The sequence below is a fragment of the Hipposideros armiger genome, unplaced genomic scaffold (assembly GCF_001890085.2).
Source record: "Hipposideros armiger isolate ML-2016 unplaced genomic scaffold, ASM189008v1 scaffold_84, whole genome shotgun sequence".
In the NCBI taxonomy this organism is placed as follows: Eukaryota; Metazoa; Chordata; class Mammalia; order Chiroptera; family Hipposideridae; genus Hipposideros; species Hipposideros armiger.
The window spans coordinates 3,195,301-3,213,307 of NW_017731434.1; the positions used below are offsets into that span (position 1 = coordinate 3,195,301).

General features: G+C 40.4%; 1 protein-coding gene across 3 annotated transcripts in view; it reads left to right on the forward strand.

The window, feature by feature from the left end:
* Nucleotides 1–18,007, forward strand: part of AK5 (adenylate kinase 5) — a 225,566-nt gene that overhangs the window by 152,801 nt on the left and 54,758 nt on the right. For 2 of the 3 annotated variants that reach the window (XM_019644035.1, XM_019644037.1), the window contains exons 9-10: nt 2,817–2,859; nt 7,273–7,317. In XM_019644035.1, coding sequence (XP_019499580.1) covers nt 2,817–2,859; nt 7,273–7,317 — 88 coding nt within the window. The remainder of the gene's footprint in view (nt 1–2,816; nt 2,860–7,272; nt 7,318–18,007) is intronic. The other variant, XM_019644036.1, reaches the window with a different exon arrangement.

Here is an 18,007-nt window from a genome sequence, read left to right on the forward strand (position 1 = left end):
TGTGTGTGTGTGTGTGTGTGTGTGTGTGTGTGTGTGTGTGTGTGTGTGTAAGATGCCAGAAAAATTTTGTTTCTAAAGATTCACATTGGAATCAGGCTTATTTTGAGCATCACTGGAAAATAACATCCTCCCATCAAACACCCCATTCATCTGGGCTTTCCTGTCAGTGAGAGCCGTGCGCCACATTCCTGGCATAGAGCTGATGACAGTTGCATCAGTGCACCAGAAATGTGTCCACTACTAATGCATTCATGAAATAAAGCACGGGTTCATTTAAAGCATTTGGGCAAACAGAATAGAAGGCTGTGCATAAGAGCTACGCAGAAAAACAGGTCAGATGCAAGCAGCCCAACAGAGGTTGGATCGGCCCCTTTGTAACATGGTGCATTGTTTTATGAATTGAGATTAACCCTGATCAAACTCCCAAAACATGATAGCCAGGTACAAGAAAGATCTGTTACCATTTAGCCTATAAGTGTAAGCCTGATAATTCAACAATATTAAAAATTGAAGGAGAGGACTCGGTGCTTTCCTCTTAACATTACCTAGATGTATTCAATAGCTGTTTGACAAGCAATGAGCAGTCTGATTAAACAATCCTTTTCCAGAAAGGCTATTGATCCTCTTTCTATGTAGCTGCATTTTAGGCAAACATAATAATTGCTGCAATTAGGTCCCTGTCTCAGGTGGGCTTCTCTAGAAGTAGAGCCTAAGATGGGTATTCTTTGCAAATGTGTTATTAGGAGGTGCTCTTAGGAGGTGGAGAGAGATACAGGTTAGGGCGAGGGTAGGAGTTGAGCAAGGATGTGACCCCGACTGCTTAGCCTGATGTGGTCAGCCTGATTTCCAGGGGTCCACTATGGCACAACTTACATTAGCGTCATCCCAGCTTGAGGGAGGGGCCAGATTATCTGTGAGCCCGTAGCAGCAGCTGGGGGATGGATGCACTGGCCAGGTGAGGGGCAGGACGTTATCAGATCCTCTATAGTAGCTAAACTGATGAGACTAAATCTCTAGGAGCCATGCTGCCTCATAGAAGCTGTGGTTCTCATCCCAAGATGACCTCACTAAGGATATGATGGCATAACCATGGGGCCCTCACGTGGCCTCTCTAACCATCTTTTCCTCAGCTGTAAAATGGAAGAGGAGGGCAGTACAGTTGGATTAGGTGATCCCTATACTCCCAGCTCCAAAATGCAATGATTTCAACAAGGGAAGGGGGTAGGGAGGCTCACTAACGAATAACAGAAGTCGTTTCTATTCATGGAAGGGAGTTAATTAATGTAGATGGATCCCTGAATGACAATTTCACAAAGTCCTCTCCTCTCACCTGGAATAACTCTGGACACACAGGCAAATCTGAGAAGACAGGCAGTAAAGTTGACCCAAAGGCATAATTTCTAAAAAAGGATGGTGCCAGCTCTGTTTTCAAAGTGCTTTCAAGGCAGTTCACCTCAAGGGAGCTCATTGCAACCAGGCAACCTCATTTCACTGAGTCCGGCATCAAAGGGAGTGAGAGGCCAGAGGCTAAAGCGTGAGCCAGAGACTGTCCTTTGCAGACACAACCTCTGTGGAGAACAATTTAGCAAAATCTATCAATTATAAATACATTTACTCTTTGACCACACAGCCCTCTCTCTGGGAATTTATCCTCCAGGACAGGTATATATGTATATGAAATGGCATTTGTAGAAGTTTATTCATTGTGCTACTTTTTCAAAAATAGTCCAAGATTGGAAACAACTTCATGGTCCATCCATAAAGGACTATTTAAAAACAACAGCAGCCACTATGGTACCTTCCATACAATAGCATACTGTACAACCAAGAACATTCCGTGCTGATATGGAAAGTTCCCAGGAAATACTGACAAGTGAAAAAATGAGGGGAAGAACGGTATAGATTAGTAGGTAATTATAAACACATATGCATGTGTAAGTGTGCTTCTTTCTGTGTACAAAATGGAGGTAATAAGATTATATACTTATATTCAAGTGTATCCATGGATATCTGAAAGTTGGTTTTTGTGTATCTGGAAAGATACCAAAACAAGAGAAAAACTTCTATGAGTGGTTACCTATAAAAGATGAGGAAGTGGGAAAATGGGGTGGATAGAGACATAAGAAGGATTGAAAATTCTCACCAATTGCCTTTTTATAAATGTTTTTCTGGATTTCTTCCAATCACCATAGGTTGGTTCTTCTATAAGGAAATTAGAGCAGCTGTTTGCTTTAAAAAATAACATGAAAGTTTAAAAGGCAGGCATCAATCAAAGCTGGTCATTCCAACTTACTTTATTTCATGCTTTAGTTTTCAGTGATTGGCAAACTATGGACAGTGGTAAATATGCACAGAGACCATATGGCTCACCAGGCTGAAAATGTTTAGTGTCTGGCCCTTTACGGAAAGTTTGCCAAGTCCAGCTTTAAATTACAGAGTTGTTTGTAAAACAGCTATGACTACACCTATGAGTGAGCTTCAGGTACTGGAGGGTTTTGTCTTCTTGAAATCAGCTTTTCTGACCACAGATAGGTTATGCACCAAGAAAATGAGGCCAGGATATCTTACCAATTAAGAGGAGCATGAACTCTGGGGACAGACAGCCCAAGTTCGAATCTGCCTTGTGCCTCACTGCCATGTGTCCTGGCACAACTTAACTTCTCCAACTCTCAGTTTCTTTCTCTATAAAGGTGGGTCATGATAGCACCTCCTTCATAGTGTTGTTTGGAAGGTTAAGTATGTTAGTGTTGGCAAAAAGTTGAACACAATACCTTTAGTATTATCATCTAATATTTTGATATTTTTTTTATAAACAGGGTGATGACCAGTTAAATATATTTGGAGAGGACGCCATGGGAGGTGAGTTTCCTTTACTAAGCAGACCAGTGTTGTCATTTTAGTGGCTTTGAGTATGTATTTTTTATTAAACACCGATAAAGAGATAATAAACTACCAATAGCATGGACTTTTCCCTTAGGCAGAGAACACGGTTAAGATGGAAACCCTTTGGCTCTCTCCCCTCTTGGTCCACGTAAAGAACCTCAGGGATGCCTAAGAGATGCATTTCCTCGCTGCCAAGAGAACCTGACCCCTACATACTAAGTGAAAACAGGATGCTCTGGTAAAATATGTTTGGCAAACACTGAGCACTCAGTTGCCTTTGGAAGAGTCACATATATGATAGCACAGCAAGGCTCCCACAAGTCTTGCATTTACTGAGAGCCAGCTAACTTTTCTTCACATTTATTGGAACACAGTCATTTCCTTGCATAGTAGTTACTATTCTGTGGTGTACCATTGGTATGCAACCTAAGAAACATCCAAATTATACTGCTTTATAATTTTTGTCATGTTAAAAGTCTTACAAAAATGTAAAAATCCAACCATAATTAACTACACATGAAACTGAAAATAGATAACATTACGTGGATCTGAGATTGTCCAAGAAAGATAAGGTTCATGATTACCCTAGTTAAAACACCTTCTTACATCTCCCCTCTGTAATAAATGTTGTTATAGTTATGATCCATGGAAATATGTGTATATTGACTGTGAACACATACAAGTAAATGATTTGGCTTTCTCAATAACTCCCGTTCCAATCCTGCACTAACCCATGAGCATGAGGTAGTAGATAAACTGCCACTTGATGATAATGGCAATAGCAATATGTGGAAATCTCAGTCGCCAAATGACATCATGGTGATGCATGGGGAGGCACGTAAACATGAGCCAAGTGCAAATAATCAGCTCTGTCCCCACTGGATAGGTATTGATTGATGGTCTAACAAAGTTTCCTTTTTTCCTGGTTAAAAAAGTAATACATATTCATGGTGGAAATTTTTTTTTTGAAGTAGAAAATAAGAGTCATCTAAAACCTTATGACAATATTCTAGTATATTTTATTCCAATATGTTGTCTACTCATATGTATCTATTTTTACATAGTTGAGAATACATGTGTATATACAAATATTATCTCCAATTTTTTCTGCATGTCATAACATAAGCATGTTTCCATGTCATTAAAAACTCTCTATAACCTGAATTTGTAATGACCGTTGCATGAATGTACCATCATTAATTTTAAAAGAATAGCTATTTTTTTTAAACTGGAATAGAATACAACTATACCAAATCATCATAATAGTAACCACAGCCACTTTCCTAGGTTGCAAATAGATTAAAAGTTGCTCAGCTTCATAAAAGTAAGCTGGAAGTCCAGGGAACATGAGAGAACCATCTGGTCCCGCATGTTAAGAGCACAATGTATTTGCCTTCAATAGAAAGCTCCAGGTAACACAGGACTTTTCCAATCACCACGGGCTACTCTGTAAAGAGACTGGAGCATCTCTTTGATTAAAAAAAAACTTTAAAAAAAAATTCGTCCTTCAGTGTGAAAACCAAATGGTTCCAAAGAGCCCAAATTCACTTTTTTCCTCTGCTTCCAGCACTTTCTCCCCTGTCTCCTTCCCCTTCTATTCCCAACCTAATTCTTCATGTTTCTCTCTCTCTCCCTCTCCCTCCTCCTCTTCCTCTCCCTTTCCCTCTCCCTCTCCCTCTTCTTTGTCTTTCCCTCTCTCTCTCTGCTGAGTTGGGCCTTTCACTCAACTAATAGTGGATTACTATAAAAAGGTAGCATTGTATATATAAATGAACCACTCCAATTCCACTAAGAAGTAGGTTTTATAACTCTCAGAAGAATGATCTAACTTTCAAAAGCGCTGATCATCCACATATGATATGAAGTATAAGTCAGAGTCCTATAAGCCCATTTTAAGTGTACAATTGTAATTTTGTCACCAAGATGGGAAAAGAAAACATTCTTCTCTCTCTCCGGGTAATCACATTCCCTGTCATTTTAGTCAACTCACACCCATAGGATCAGCAAAAGCAGCTACTTCCTGAACCAGGAAAAGAGCCCAGAGCTCTAGACTAGGAACTCAGGGCTGACTCCATCTAGGCCTGTCCCACTTTCCAGGGCTCTCCCCACTGAGAAGGCTGCTCTGGGAGTCTTCCCAGCCCTGGACCTGGAATTCACACCCCAAGAGTCCAAGGTTCCAACAAAAAACACCTAATACCTTTGTGAACTCGAGTGTCTTTACTTTAAAACTACATGCAAAGTTTTCATGAATTAAAAAAAAAATCACAGTATCCTACATGGTAATATATTACTGTCTATTCAATGTATCTGGCAGTTTGAAAAGTATTACCCTTAGCATAGGGGTTAACAAGAATAATAAAGTGTTAAAATTATCTTCAGTTACTCTATCTGCAGTCACATCTGTCCCGCTGAGGGAAGCATTCAGCCTCAGATGTTGTTTTGTGTGTCCAGCATGATGCTCTAAAAACTTGACTTTGAATGTTAACTCTTTTTTTTTTAATTTTTATTAAATTATTTTTTATTATGAAATACACATTTTTTAGAATTCATTTCAGCTGTACAACACAGTGCAATAGTTATACTTTTTACCCCTCGAAGTTACAACCCCCCTCCCCCAATCTGCCACCCCATTTCCCCCCAATATTGAATGTTAACTCTTGTTACCACAGTCCACAACACTCCACACCCACCTACCTCACTGGTTTAGAATCTTTGCCTGGCCTTTGCCTAAGCACATAAAAGAAACCTTTCTGAAAGTTCTTGTTTGAAGAATCAGCCTGCCAACTCCATAGGTGTTAGACTAGGCTGCTTAGAAATTAGCCCATTGGAGGATGGACCTGAACATGGTGAGTATCTGAATCTCCTAGGGCCTGCTTCTTAGCTTTCACCATCCTCATTTGCTCCAATGGCCTCTAGGTTGGAGCAGTACCTCTCCTTAAGTGGCTTTTACAGGTTCTCATTGAACTTCAGAGCATCCTGAACTAGCCTACATCTGCGCTCCTGGCCTGCCCAAAAACTCTGCCTCCAGGGCGGAAGCCTGACCTGCCCTGGCACAGTGGAGTAGGCAGCCTGCTAACTCCCCTTGTGAGAGTGGGTTCAACTCTTGAGCACATGTAAAATCTAATCTTCATAAATAAAGTCCTATTGTCTTAAAGCAATGGTGAATTACTTGTCTATGCTCCTTGCTGAAACAGTCTTAGGTAGGACTGCTATTTCCTCTGTCCTCAGGTCCTCACTCTAAACTGGTTGTCTTTTATTAGTTTGAGGACCCCTGCTTCCAGACTCAAGCAGTAACCACTGGCATTTTCCAAGCCCAGACACCCTGAGCTCACAGAGCCATTCCCAATTCAAGTTTTTCTCTGTGGTTATCTCTTTAGGTGACCTTACTCTCACCCCAGGTCTCTTAGAATTTTGGATTATTTTAGGAAGATATCTTAAACATACAACAATAATAACATCATGTCCCTTGTGGCAAGGGACAAAGAGGGCCACTTCCTTGTGTGGCCTATTTATTTAGAGCAAGCACAGGTATTTGAACCAAAAGAGACATTAGAGATCATGGGGTCCAACACCTTTATTTTACAGATGGAGAAACGGAGGTCTAAGGAGAGTAAGTCACTTGCTGAGGTCAAGTCAGTTGACGACAGGACCAAAAATAGAGTTACTGCCAACCCATCCCCCATGGCTACCTGCTACACCACATAACAACTGAAAACCTTTTAGAGCTCCACAAGCTCTAGAAGATTTCATACTTTGCCAAAATTCCTAATCATTTCTTTGCCTTCAGCAGTGGTTCCCAAAATTTAGTCCTCACTTGCCACCTTCTTGATTTTTGCTTCATCTCTTTGTGCTACTTATTATTCTATATTATTATTTACTTCATATTTTTCTGTAAATTGACTCACTGTTATTAGTTATATACATTTATTTTAAAAGGAAATTTTATATCACTACCTTAAATGGAAAATAGCATTGTTTTCCGTAAATAACAACTATTTTTAAAATATTGTCTTCAAGACTCCCTAGTTATGTCTTAACCCTTCTTTATTAAAAGAGAGATTACAAATGTTTACAAATGTGAAATAACTCAAAACTGAGACACTCAGAAAATTTTCTAAATAATTTTTTTAAATTATCTTTCTTTGTGACTCATGCTATTTAATGCCTTACCAGTTTTGCTACCTAAAAGTGATATTGCATGTTAAAATGAAAATATGTTATCTGGGTCTGGGAATAAGGCTGAAATGGTCATCAGTGCCTTTTAATTATAGCCTTAACACATTTACTCAACTTCAAGCTTCTTATCAAAAAATACTACAAGATTTTGGTTTTTACATAACATGAGTAAAACACAGTATTTCTTGCTAATAAATTATTCTTACTTTAAAGGTGTCATGGAAGATTTGAGGAAGTGTAAAATTATTTTCATAATTGGTGAGTAACAGCCTCAAATTTTCTAATGCAATTGCTAATAACAACTTGGTAGAGAAGAAAAGCCTATTCGTTTCCCACCCTATTTTTGAAGTCTTGCCACTTTCTTGGTTAAGATAACACATAGACACAGACACACACACACACACACACACACAAACACACACACCCAGGCTTTCAGATTGCTGCTTTCATTTACACAGTTTTATATTACCTTAGGTTTTGTATCTTTTCAGCATAGACAAAGCAGGACTCTAAGTGGGCCCTTCCCCATTTACCTAAACTCAGTTGTATGGGTTGATACTTCAACTGTCTTCCACATTCAATCACCAACCAAACACTTACTGAGTTATGGGCCTGTGCTGAGCAATCAGCAGGGATCACAGAGCTTCCATCTTAGATGACAATAAGAACTAATCAAACTATTATCACAAAATTAGGAGGCATACAAAGAGCTGAAACAGAGCACCTGGTGGAGTGTTTGGGGTGGAGATGGGTGATTATAGAATAGATTGATCACGGGAGGCTTCCTTATGTAAGCAACATTTAAGCACAGAACTAAAGGAAGAGATGGGGTGACTGAAGGGATTGATGGGAGGTGAGAGAAGGAAGAATTCCAGCCAAAGAGAATATGTCTTAAAGCAGAGACAATCCTTGAGGCCAACCTGAGTTCTGTTTCTGACCTGCTTGCCTCTAGTTGACCGTAACCTTGGGAACTGGATGGACTCTTGCCACACTTATTTCACATTCTTTTCAGAAAGTAAAAGTACACTGTTTCTCCTTACTAAAGAGAAACTCATCATCATAACTTCAAAGAAAATTCCCTTTCCACATAAACTTTAATCAGTTTTCTTGGCATCAAGGCCAAGATAGTAAATTATACTTTCTGTTTAGCTTTTATCTTAGGGGCCAAATTAGGAAGAGGGAAGACCTTTAAACTTGGTGTTCAGAAATCCAAAGAATGAGCCTTTATTATCATGTAGATGTCTGCATTATTAACAATGTGGTCCAAAAACACTTCTAAAAATAATTTAGCTTTGTTGTTACTGACTCTAGCATTTATATTATTTCAGATTTACCCATTGTTTAGCACTCACAATTGAATTTTGATATGTATTTTCAAATGTTGCTTCCATCTGTCTAGATATAACTAAAGGTTTCAGCTCATCTGTTTCTAAGTCCTGTGACCTTTAGAAGGTCAAATATTGCAATATAAAATCTTTGGCATCACACAAAGCTTGAGACCCCCAAGGGGTCTTTACAGACCATATTCTGAAAACTGCTGCTCTGAACAAAATGTTTTTCTTATATCCAACCAAACTCTCCTGCATTTCAACTTGTTGGTCAGTCACTATTATTGTGAAAAAAGACTTCAGCTTACTGTTTGGGCCATAGAAGATACAAAGCCAGTGTGATATAAGGGAAAAATAATTGCTCTTTTTCTAGGGTATTTACTGAACTCTGCTTGAAAATTAAGGCTTTCATTCTAAACACTTCTTCGACAGATGGTAGAGTGGTATTTGGGGGCTGTATTATTGCAGGTCAGTTTGAGCTTATAAAAATACTCGGGATGTAATAGACACACCCCTAGCAGTTTTGATTAATTTTAATAAACAAGAGTCAGATGATTTCAATAAAACAAGTATGGGTTTTTTGTCTATGTAAGAAGATGGCTGGATTTTTCGTTTTTTATATGATTATCTTGGTATCTACCAGAACAACAGTGGAGCTGTAGTATTAGCAGAGGCTAGGCTGACATCCTCACTGTTAGTCATAAGGTAAAATTAATATTCCCAAAGCACTGTTCCCATTTCAAAGTAACCATTGGTTCCCTTTTGTCCAGAGAAAGGGCCAAACTGGCCTTCAAAGCTCTCTCCCTACTGGCCTCAGAGTGTCTTTCCCATTTCCCACTGCACTCCAACTCTGCCTCCAGCCACACCTGCATCATTATTATCTCTTGAACTGTTCTGACTTTTGCCAACCTTTTCACTTGAAATGTCTTCTCCCCTCGCTAATCATGCCCCAAGGTCAGGTTTAAGTTCTAACTCCCTGTGACGTCTTGTCTAATCACCAGCCTTCCTCCTCTGTGCTCCTTCACCCCTTGTGTCTGCATCACTCATTTAGATACCCCATAATGACTAGAACAACAAATATTTGTTGGAATAATGACTTCTTTAGAAAGCAGTGTGGTCAGTTTCCATAACAACCAAACTAGTGATTGGGATTCCTGGAATGGAACTGACAGGCAGGTTGCTGCTATAGCTGTTTCTGGCAGGATGGTTTTCAGGCTAATTATGAGCCTAATCAGATGCTCCTTACCCCATGTAGCTGCCACTCTCTTGCTGAGAGCAAGCAATACCAACTTCCCCCCTACCCTCGCACCTCCACCTAAGCTGATGGCATTTCTTGCTCATTTGCAAAATAGTTATAAGTGGTGGTAGGTAATAGCACTGTCATCTGAGTAGAAAAACAATGTTCAGGGAAAGTGGGACAAAGGCAAAGCAAGGGTGGCAAGGACGGACTTAGTTGGCCATCTGAATGTTGTGTGACTGTCACTTCTTGGTTCATGAAGAAGCAGCTCAGTAGCTTTTTACATAGAAGTACCTTCCAAAGGACACATAAGAGATCTCCCAGAATAGGGCCTGGTGATCCAAAGGATTGAAAAGCGTCCTAAGGACTTCGGTTGTTCACCCACAAGATATAAAACTGAGACTCAGTCATTACTGGAAATGGAAAAATATTTGGAAAATGTAAAAATACCCTTTAACGAGCCTCATTATATCCCATTAACAGGATTCCATAGTTTTTCACAACCTTTTCTGGTACATTTCTCTCCTTTTTTCTTTTTTAATCTCTTGATCATTACCTTGCTCTAATCCAATCTCCTTGGCTTCTTTTTCCTTTCTCTGCTTTTCATAGCCCGCCTGTGCCCAAAACAGTAACACAATCTGAATTCCCGTTAATTCCTACCCAAAGCCTTGGTAGAAGTGCTTCAATTTGCAAAATCATCTGACTTTATAGGTGAGGCGTGATACTAATGGCATAATGATCAAGACGTCACTCAATGGCTATAAATTTCGGTGTCTGGGACGCATGGCTTTGTGTATCTTGGCACTGATGCTGATAAACTGCTTTTAAGTAGTAAGCTTTGGGAGGTACTTGTATAGTATCTTTGTATTATTCTGTGCATTTAACAGCTGCACAATTTGTCCTATTTATTTCCTGGAGGAAAACTGGAGAAATGAGAATTTTGCTCAAAGCAGTGTCTGTCATTAGTTCATTATAGCTCTATTGTCATTTCATTGTTACCCTATTATTAAAGAACTATGAATAAGTCTAATTTTTAGAGAGTATTTCCTTGGGGCTCAGGTTGAACATTTTTGGTGGAAATGACTCACATATTTGGTTAAATTAAAAATGAATAACAAATCTGATTGTTTTAACTTGATGCAGCTATACTAGAAGCCAATGTCTACTTGAATACTTAACACACGCCAAGCACTATATAAAATGTTTTATAATATTACCTTATTTAATGCTTGTATCTACCCTATGGAGTATTATCACCATCCTGACTTTTCAAGTAAGATGTTAGAGAGTTAAATAATTCACTAGTAAGTGATGGATCAGGGCTTGAAAGCTTGGATTTTATTATTAGCAACAAATGCTGCCAGTTATTTCCTTGGAGGGATGCCTTCCTTTATTTCTTTTTAAGAAAATGTCTGCCAAATACTCAAGTCTGAAAAACCATAACTTCTATGATAGTCAGTCTTGCAGAAAGTAAAAATGATGTTCAACTAAAAAAGCAACTAGTTAAGCATCTCAAACAATCACACAGTGCTTTTCCTCAAGAAAACCATTATAACTAAGTGCGCTGAAGTAACTTTTGTGTGCTTCTCATTTTGTCGCACAAAGTATTACAATGAAGTGTGCATCAGAGTTGAAATTCAATCAATATTTTTTACTGCTCATCAAATGCATTCTTAAGTAACAGTTGCATTTTATTTCTTTTTTTTTTTCTATGAGTTCACAATGGTGAAGAATACATGACTAGCAGACTTGGTGCTGCTGCCTTGATTTGCACTGCAGTTTTACAACCATTGCCTCTGCACCATCAGTGAAAAGCAAATAGCATCTTAGTGTTGTAATCAAAATAGGGGACTCCCCCCTAAGGGTCTGTGGACCTTACTTTGAGAACCACCATCCTAAGGCTAGTAGGGAGGGGGCAGGTGTTGAGCAGGTATATGAAACCCCGGACTTAGCATTGGTAGATCTTGGAGGAAAAAGTCTCTTGTGCCTTGTTTTCACTTGTCCTTTCAAAAGCAAATAACTCACAAATGTGAGGAAGGGATTTGGAAAAAAGGGGTGCATCTACTAAAAGCCCCTGTTTCTCTGGGCTCCTGTGGTTCTGGAAAAGTTCTTTGTACCCAGTGGTGGAAGGGGTGCCTGAAAGGAAAGCCTGGGTGCTTGTCAGAATTCAGCAAAGAGGAATGCATCAGTAGGACCAGCAGGAGACCCCAAAGCAGAGACTGGAAAGTGGAAAGGGTACACCCCCAGAGATCCACAGTGCTGGGAAAACCAGGACTGGAGGAAGGGTAAAGAAAACCCTTGAGGTGGGAGAATAGCCCTGACATGGAGACTGAACTTTGAACTTGTCTAAATATGCTCAGGTTATTATAACAAAATACCATAGAGTGAGTGCCTTATAAACTATAGAAATTTATTTCTCACAGTTCTGAAGGCTGGGGAGTCCAACATCAAAGCACTGACAGGTTCAGTGACCAGTGAGGGCCCACTTCCTGATTCACAGTCTTTTGCTGTGCCCTCACAAGGTGGAAGGGGTGAGGGCGCTCTCTGGGGCCTCTTTTTTAAGGGCGTTATCCTATCCATGAAAGTTCCATCCTCATGGCCTAACCACCTCCCAAAGGCTCCACCTCCCGATACCATTACATTGGGCTTTAGGATTTAACATATTAATTTTGAGGGGATACAAACATTCAGCCTGTAGCAGAACTGGACTATCAAGGTTATCAGAAATCACTGGATTGGACTAAGAAACCCGAGGCAAGGCTCGACTGAGTTTCCACTATGAAATGAAAACAGGCAGCTCATGAGCTAGGCTGGGTTCATATAGAGAAATAAGTTTCCATCTGACTCCAAAGCCTGTGGTCTGCCTTCACTGTGAAACGTCACCCCTGCTCTAGATACAGACCCGAAACTGGCACAGCTCTTTCTTCCCTGAAGGGATGCAGTTACAAAGGGCCCCTCTGTCATTCTGAGCCTGCACCTATATTTTCAAAGTCCAGACCATTCAGGATGGGAGAGTAAAGGAAGAGAGATAATGGGCCACTTTCCAAGAGAGTATCAAATGCATTTACAAACCATGGGGTGTCTTTCTCTTTCTAATGTTGAAGAAATGCAGGCATTTTGTGCTGACTATGAACCTACTTAATTACATAAACCTCATTGTGAAAAGGCTCTAAGTTATGTTGAACTAGAACACAACACTTTCTTCATTTAATCAGACCAAATTAATAAACCTTTATCAAGGGCTCACTATGCATAAAGAACTGTGAGATTCCAAAGACACTAAACAGTCCTAGGAACACTGCATCACATGGCAGACATGGTTTTTCTTTTCCATGTTTTTAAAATTATTTCCTTGAAGAAAGCAATGTTGCTGAGTTAATTAAGAGTCATCCACAAGGGTAAATTACTGCTAAGAAGAAAGGAACACAATCACTTAATTTTACCAGGTGAAGTGAATGGAAACCTCACACTCTCACACTCAGTCTCCCTACCCATGTGTTGAGATCTTTTTGGAAGCACCATTAAGCACGTATACTCGTAAGAGAGCCACAGCCCTAAGGAAGGAAGCGAACTGCAAAGGCAATTAAATAAGTCCAAGTTTTCATCCTCTACCCCAAAAATATTGACTTTAATTACCTCATAACAATATTAAAACTATTAACGCATACTGGTGACTTACTATGCTCTAGCTATTGTGCTGTCTTTACACATATTATCTTATTTAATCCTCACACCAAGCATCAGTACTCATATTCTTCTCCACTTTACAGATGAAGAAATGGAGGCTCAGGAAAGTTAAATAACTTTCCCAAGATTACACAGTTAATAAGTGACAGAGTTAAGACAGACCAAGTTTCTCAGACTTCCAAGCCTATGCTCTAAAAGTGTATGTAGATACCTAGCAAGGGGCCAAAATGTAGGTGAGGTTGTGGGAATGCAGAGGGCGAGGGAAGGGTTTGTCATAATTCTTTAAATAAGTACCTCAATTTTCTATTTTACTTTGTTCCTGTTTATACAGCTGTTGATGTCTGACCACAAAGACAAAATAATAAGACACCAAATGAATATCAATGAAACAGACCTCTGAGTGCCCCAGCCATGTTCCTCCCAATTATGTGAAATTCCATATTAACATCAAAACAGGAAATGATGTGAATCCATAAAAATATCTGAACCATTACTGAACCCCTTCCCAACAGACACTGATTTCAGAATATTTACACTGCATCTTTTATTCAGAACCTTTTTTGTGCGCATTGCCAAATCTATTGCAGAGGGCCACAGGCAACAATGAGCAAGTGTTTGAGAAGGTGATGCTGGCTGTAACTGAGGGAGCTTGGTGCTTCTGAGATGTTCTTTGTGGGTTGGAAGGAGTACACTGACCTCAAACAATGGCTTAGCAGGGAGACAGAGGAAAAAACAGCCTAAGCCAGGGGATGTATGAACTTCAAGGGTGCTGCTTAAACTTCCCTAGTGATAAATATACTATCTCACTGCTATATTAAATTCTTCCATTCAATATATATTTCTTTGGGTGAGTTTCATCAATTCATTTGATACATTTATTGAGTTTCTACTATCAATCAGCAAAGTTATAGGCCTAAGCATACAAAGATGCAAGGCAGCACTCTGTAATCTCAAGGAGCTCATGTTATAGGGAGAGTGCAAACAAACAGTCTGGCTTGGTACATGCCATGTCAGAGGCATAGGTGATGGAGTGGGAAAGTCAGAGCTGAGTCCTGAGAAAGAAAAGAAATTGGCCAAGTGCTAAGGTGGAAAGAAAGCTAATTTCTTCCCATGGCAAGGAGAACGAGGGTTCAAGAGTCAGTCTCAGAGGTGAGGGGGTGGGAAGCAGTGAGAGGCAGAGCTGGAGACAGAGAAAAGTCCAGGACATGAAAGGCTGACAACACCAGGCTAAGAAATATGAACTTCATCCTGTGACAATGGGGGAACTTCAAGGCCTTTTACTCAGTCACGTGTCTTCAGATTTGGATTTTGGAAAGAGGACTCTAGTATCAGTGAGAGGGAACCTAAGCAGCAGCAGGGAGGTCATTCGGGAGGTCATCTGGATGGTCAGACAGGGGAGGAACAAGAAACAGTTGAAATGGAAAAGAAGAAATAGATCCAAGCGATTTTAGGAAGTAGCATCAATAAAACAGGAGGATCCATTGTGTGTACAGGTGAATGTGAAGAATTAGAAAGACTTAGAAGTAGCTGGTTTAAACAACTGTGTAGACAGAGATGCCATTCAAGGAGATAAGAAATGAGGAGAAGAAATGAGTTTTGAGAGACCAATAAAGAATTCAGTTTCAAACATATTAAGATTGAGATGTTTATGGAACATTCATGAGGGAATGTCCACTAATCAAGAGGTTTTTGAAATCTGGTACCCAAAATACTAGTTCAGGCTGTAGACCCAGATGTGGAATTCCCCAGGGTCTCAATGGCAGGGAAGCCATGTATGATGAGAGATCATCCATTTAGCTTAGGGAGAGTGAGGCTGCAGGAAAGCTGAGCCCCGGAGTCTGATAAACACCTGGGCCAGAGCCAGAGGAGACAACAGAGAGAAGTGAAGTAGCGGGAGCAGATGGTGTCATAGAAGGCAGGGGAGGAGAATGTTTCCATCTGGGAAAGTTAAATAAAATGTAATGACAATTGTCTGTTGGGTTTAGCAACCAAAGAGTTATTGGTAACTTTGGTGAGAACAGTTCCAGAAAGGAGTAAAGCCAGTGGGTTCAGGGGAGATTCGGTAAGGAAGTGAGTATGCGTGCAGACCACACTTGCAAGAAACTTGGCTATGGGCTGGCCAAGTGGCGCGTTAGTTGTGAGTTGGCTTCAGATGCCAGCTCTGAGCAGCAGGGCCCCGGTTCAGATGCCACATGAGGGCCAGTGACGCTGTGCCCTCTACAGCTAAGATGGTGAACAGCGGCTCAACCTGGGACTGGGCTGCCATGAGTCGCCGGCGACGATGTAGGCTGCAGTGGGGCTGGCTGGCAGCTGGCATGAGCTTTCATGAGCCGCTGTGAGTTGCCATCCAATGGCCAGCGACCGATCTGCCTCACCCGGGAAGAGCGCAATGATAATACCAACATGGGCCAGTGAAGCAACGTCCTCCACAACTAGACTGAAGAACCAAAGGACAGCAACTTGTCCTCCTCTCCCAATTCCCCAATAAAATCTTAAAAAAAAAAAAAAAGAAAAAGAAAAGAAACTTGGCTGAGACAGGAAAGACTTAGGTCAGTTTCTAAAGCTGAAGGAAGGTCAAAAGTAGAATCTTTTTTTAATATGAGAGAGTCAAGCACATTTGTTTAAAGAGAGTCCAATGAAGAGCATGAACTACTGGAGTTCAAATCTCAGCTCCCCAGTGTTCTGGCTGTGTGACCTTGGGCAACATCCTTATACCCAGTGTTCCTCAGTTTTCTCACCTGTAATAATATATGTCACAGTGCTCTTGGTAAATATTCAACAAGCATTAGCTATCATTATAACGAGTATATGCTGAGTAAAAGGAGACAACCAATAAGAAAGAGAGGATCCTGAGAAAAGGGGGATGAGGAAAGGAGACTTATAAGATGGGGGAGTCCTAACAGAGGTGAAGAGGTTATGTAAGATCCTGTATCTGTTTCTGGTGTCATTTGTTAAAATTGGACAGTCCCTAAGGGGCTGACCTGTAGTTCAGTGGAATTTCACCTGGAGCAGCTACTGCTGGCTGGGATCAGGGCCAGCTGAAGTGATCAAGTATCTCTTAGGCCTTTGGCTTAAACTGTTTCCTCTTGTGACACATTCCTGCATTTGTTTACAGCAGCACAACACAGGTTTTACTGTAGGAGACCATATCTAACCTTGAGGAATGAAACAGAATAGCAAGCCAGTGATTCAGGAGACAATGACTGTTTTAGCCTTCCTGAATGTACCTTTCCTGAAGTACTTCCCTCTCATTTTGCTCCAAGCTCCATAACCAAGAGTTTCATTTCAGCTGTAAATGAAATATATTTAAACCAACCATTAGGTAGTCAAGGCAAGGAAAGACTCTTCCCTCTTGTAATTGAGGGCAGTTATTTTGCTTTAACAAGACATGTTCCTGTGACCCAGCTGATATTGTTTTGTCATGTTATTGGAGAAACTGACTCTAAAGCTGTTCCTTGTGGCTCTCCTATGTTTTGAGGAATGCTTTCTACCAGAAAGTCAGCCACCAAGTTAGTGCCACATACTCTTCCATCCACACCAGCCCAATGACCTCAGGTTAAAGTGGAAGGAACCTATTTAGTCCAATTAACAATATTTTCCCGCTTGGAGTAAGTCTTATAGTAAATGCATGAAAAGCTGACATGGGCAGAGTAGCATGCAGAACCAAGTCTTGTTTTTCTTAGAAGCCCTCAGCTTAGTCTTGGTAGAGCTGTTGAGGCAAGTCCTGAGACTGCTCCTCATTCCAACATCTGTTGTTGAGAAAGGAAATGATTGTTAAGCAGGAGGAAATCTGGCACTTAGTAGACATTCAATATAAGCCTGTAGAATGAGTGAATGAGTGAATGAATAAATGAATGAATGAATTACTTAATTGGAATGCAAGGTGATGAAAGCTCAGATAAATATACTGCACCCAAGTTCCCCAAGCTCAGTCATGGTAAATAAAGACCCATTATCAGAAATAAATCTATTAATCTGTCTTTTACCAATAACTATTTCAAAATCATAATGATAAGAGCAGAAGGTTGAAGTAAAACCATAGGGCTTGGTCATTTTTAAATTTTTAAGAACCAGCCATAACTAAGAGACTCTTCCTCTGGATCGGTCCTGAAAGATCAATATGGAGATTTCATAAGGTCTTTCTGGCCCCTTCCCACCAAAAAACAAAAACAAAAACAATCATGACATTTGATAAATTTGACTGAGTTAGGTAGCAAAGGGGTTCTATATCAGAATCAAGTTCCAATCTACTACTCTGTAGCTGGTATAGATGTCAGGAAGCAAAAGACCAGACAAATAGCTAGCAAATCATCACATTGGTGGTACTAATTTTGAGTGTTACTATCCTTCAAAGAAGGGATAAGTATGGACGGGAGTTTATGTGTTGTTAAACTCTCATTAAATATAGAAGAGCAAACAAAGACTGTATTATACATCATTACTGCAATAAGTATGGGGCAGAATTTTATTTTAAAAAGTTTAATGTCCCCACCCCTCAAAGAGCTTATAATCTATTTGATGAAGCAAGAATTGATGCTTATGGGGCCGGCCGAGTGGCGCGATGGTTAAGAACTCGCTTGGGACGCCAGAGGGCCCCGGCTCGGATCCCACATATGAGGGCCAGTGACACTGCCCTCTACAGCTAAGATGCATGCTGAACAACAGCTCAACCTGGAGCTGGGCTGCCGTGAGTCGC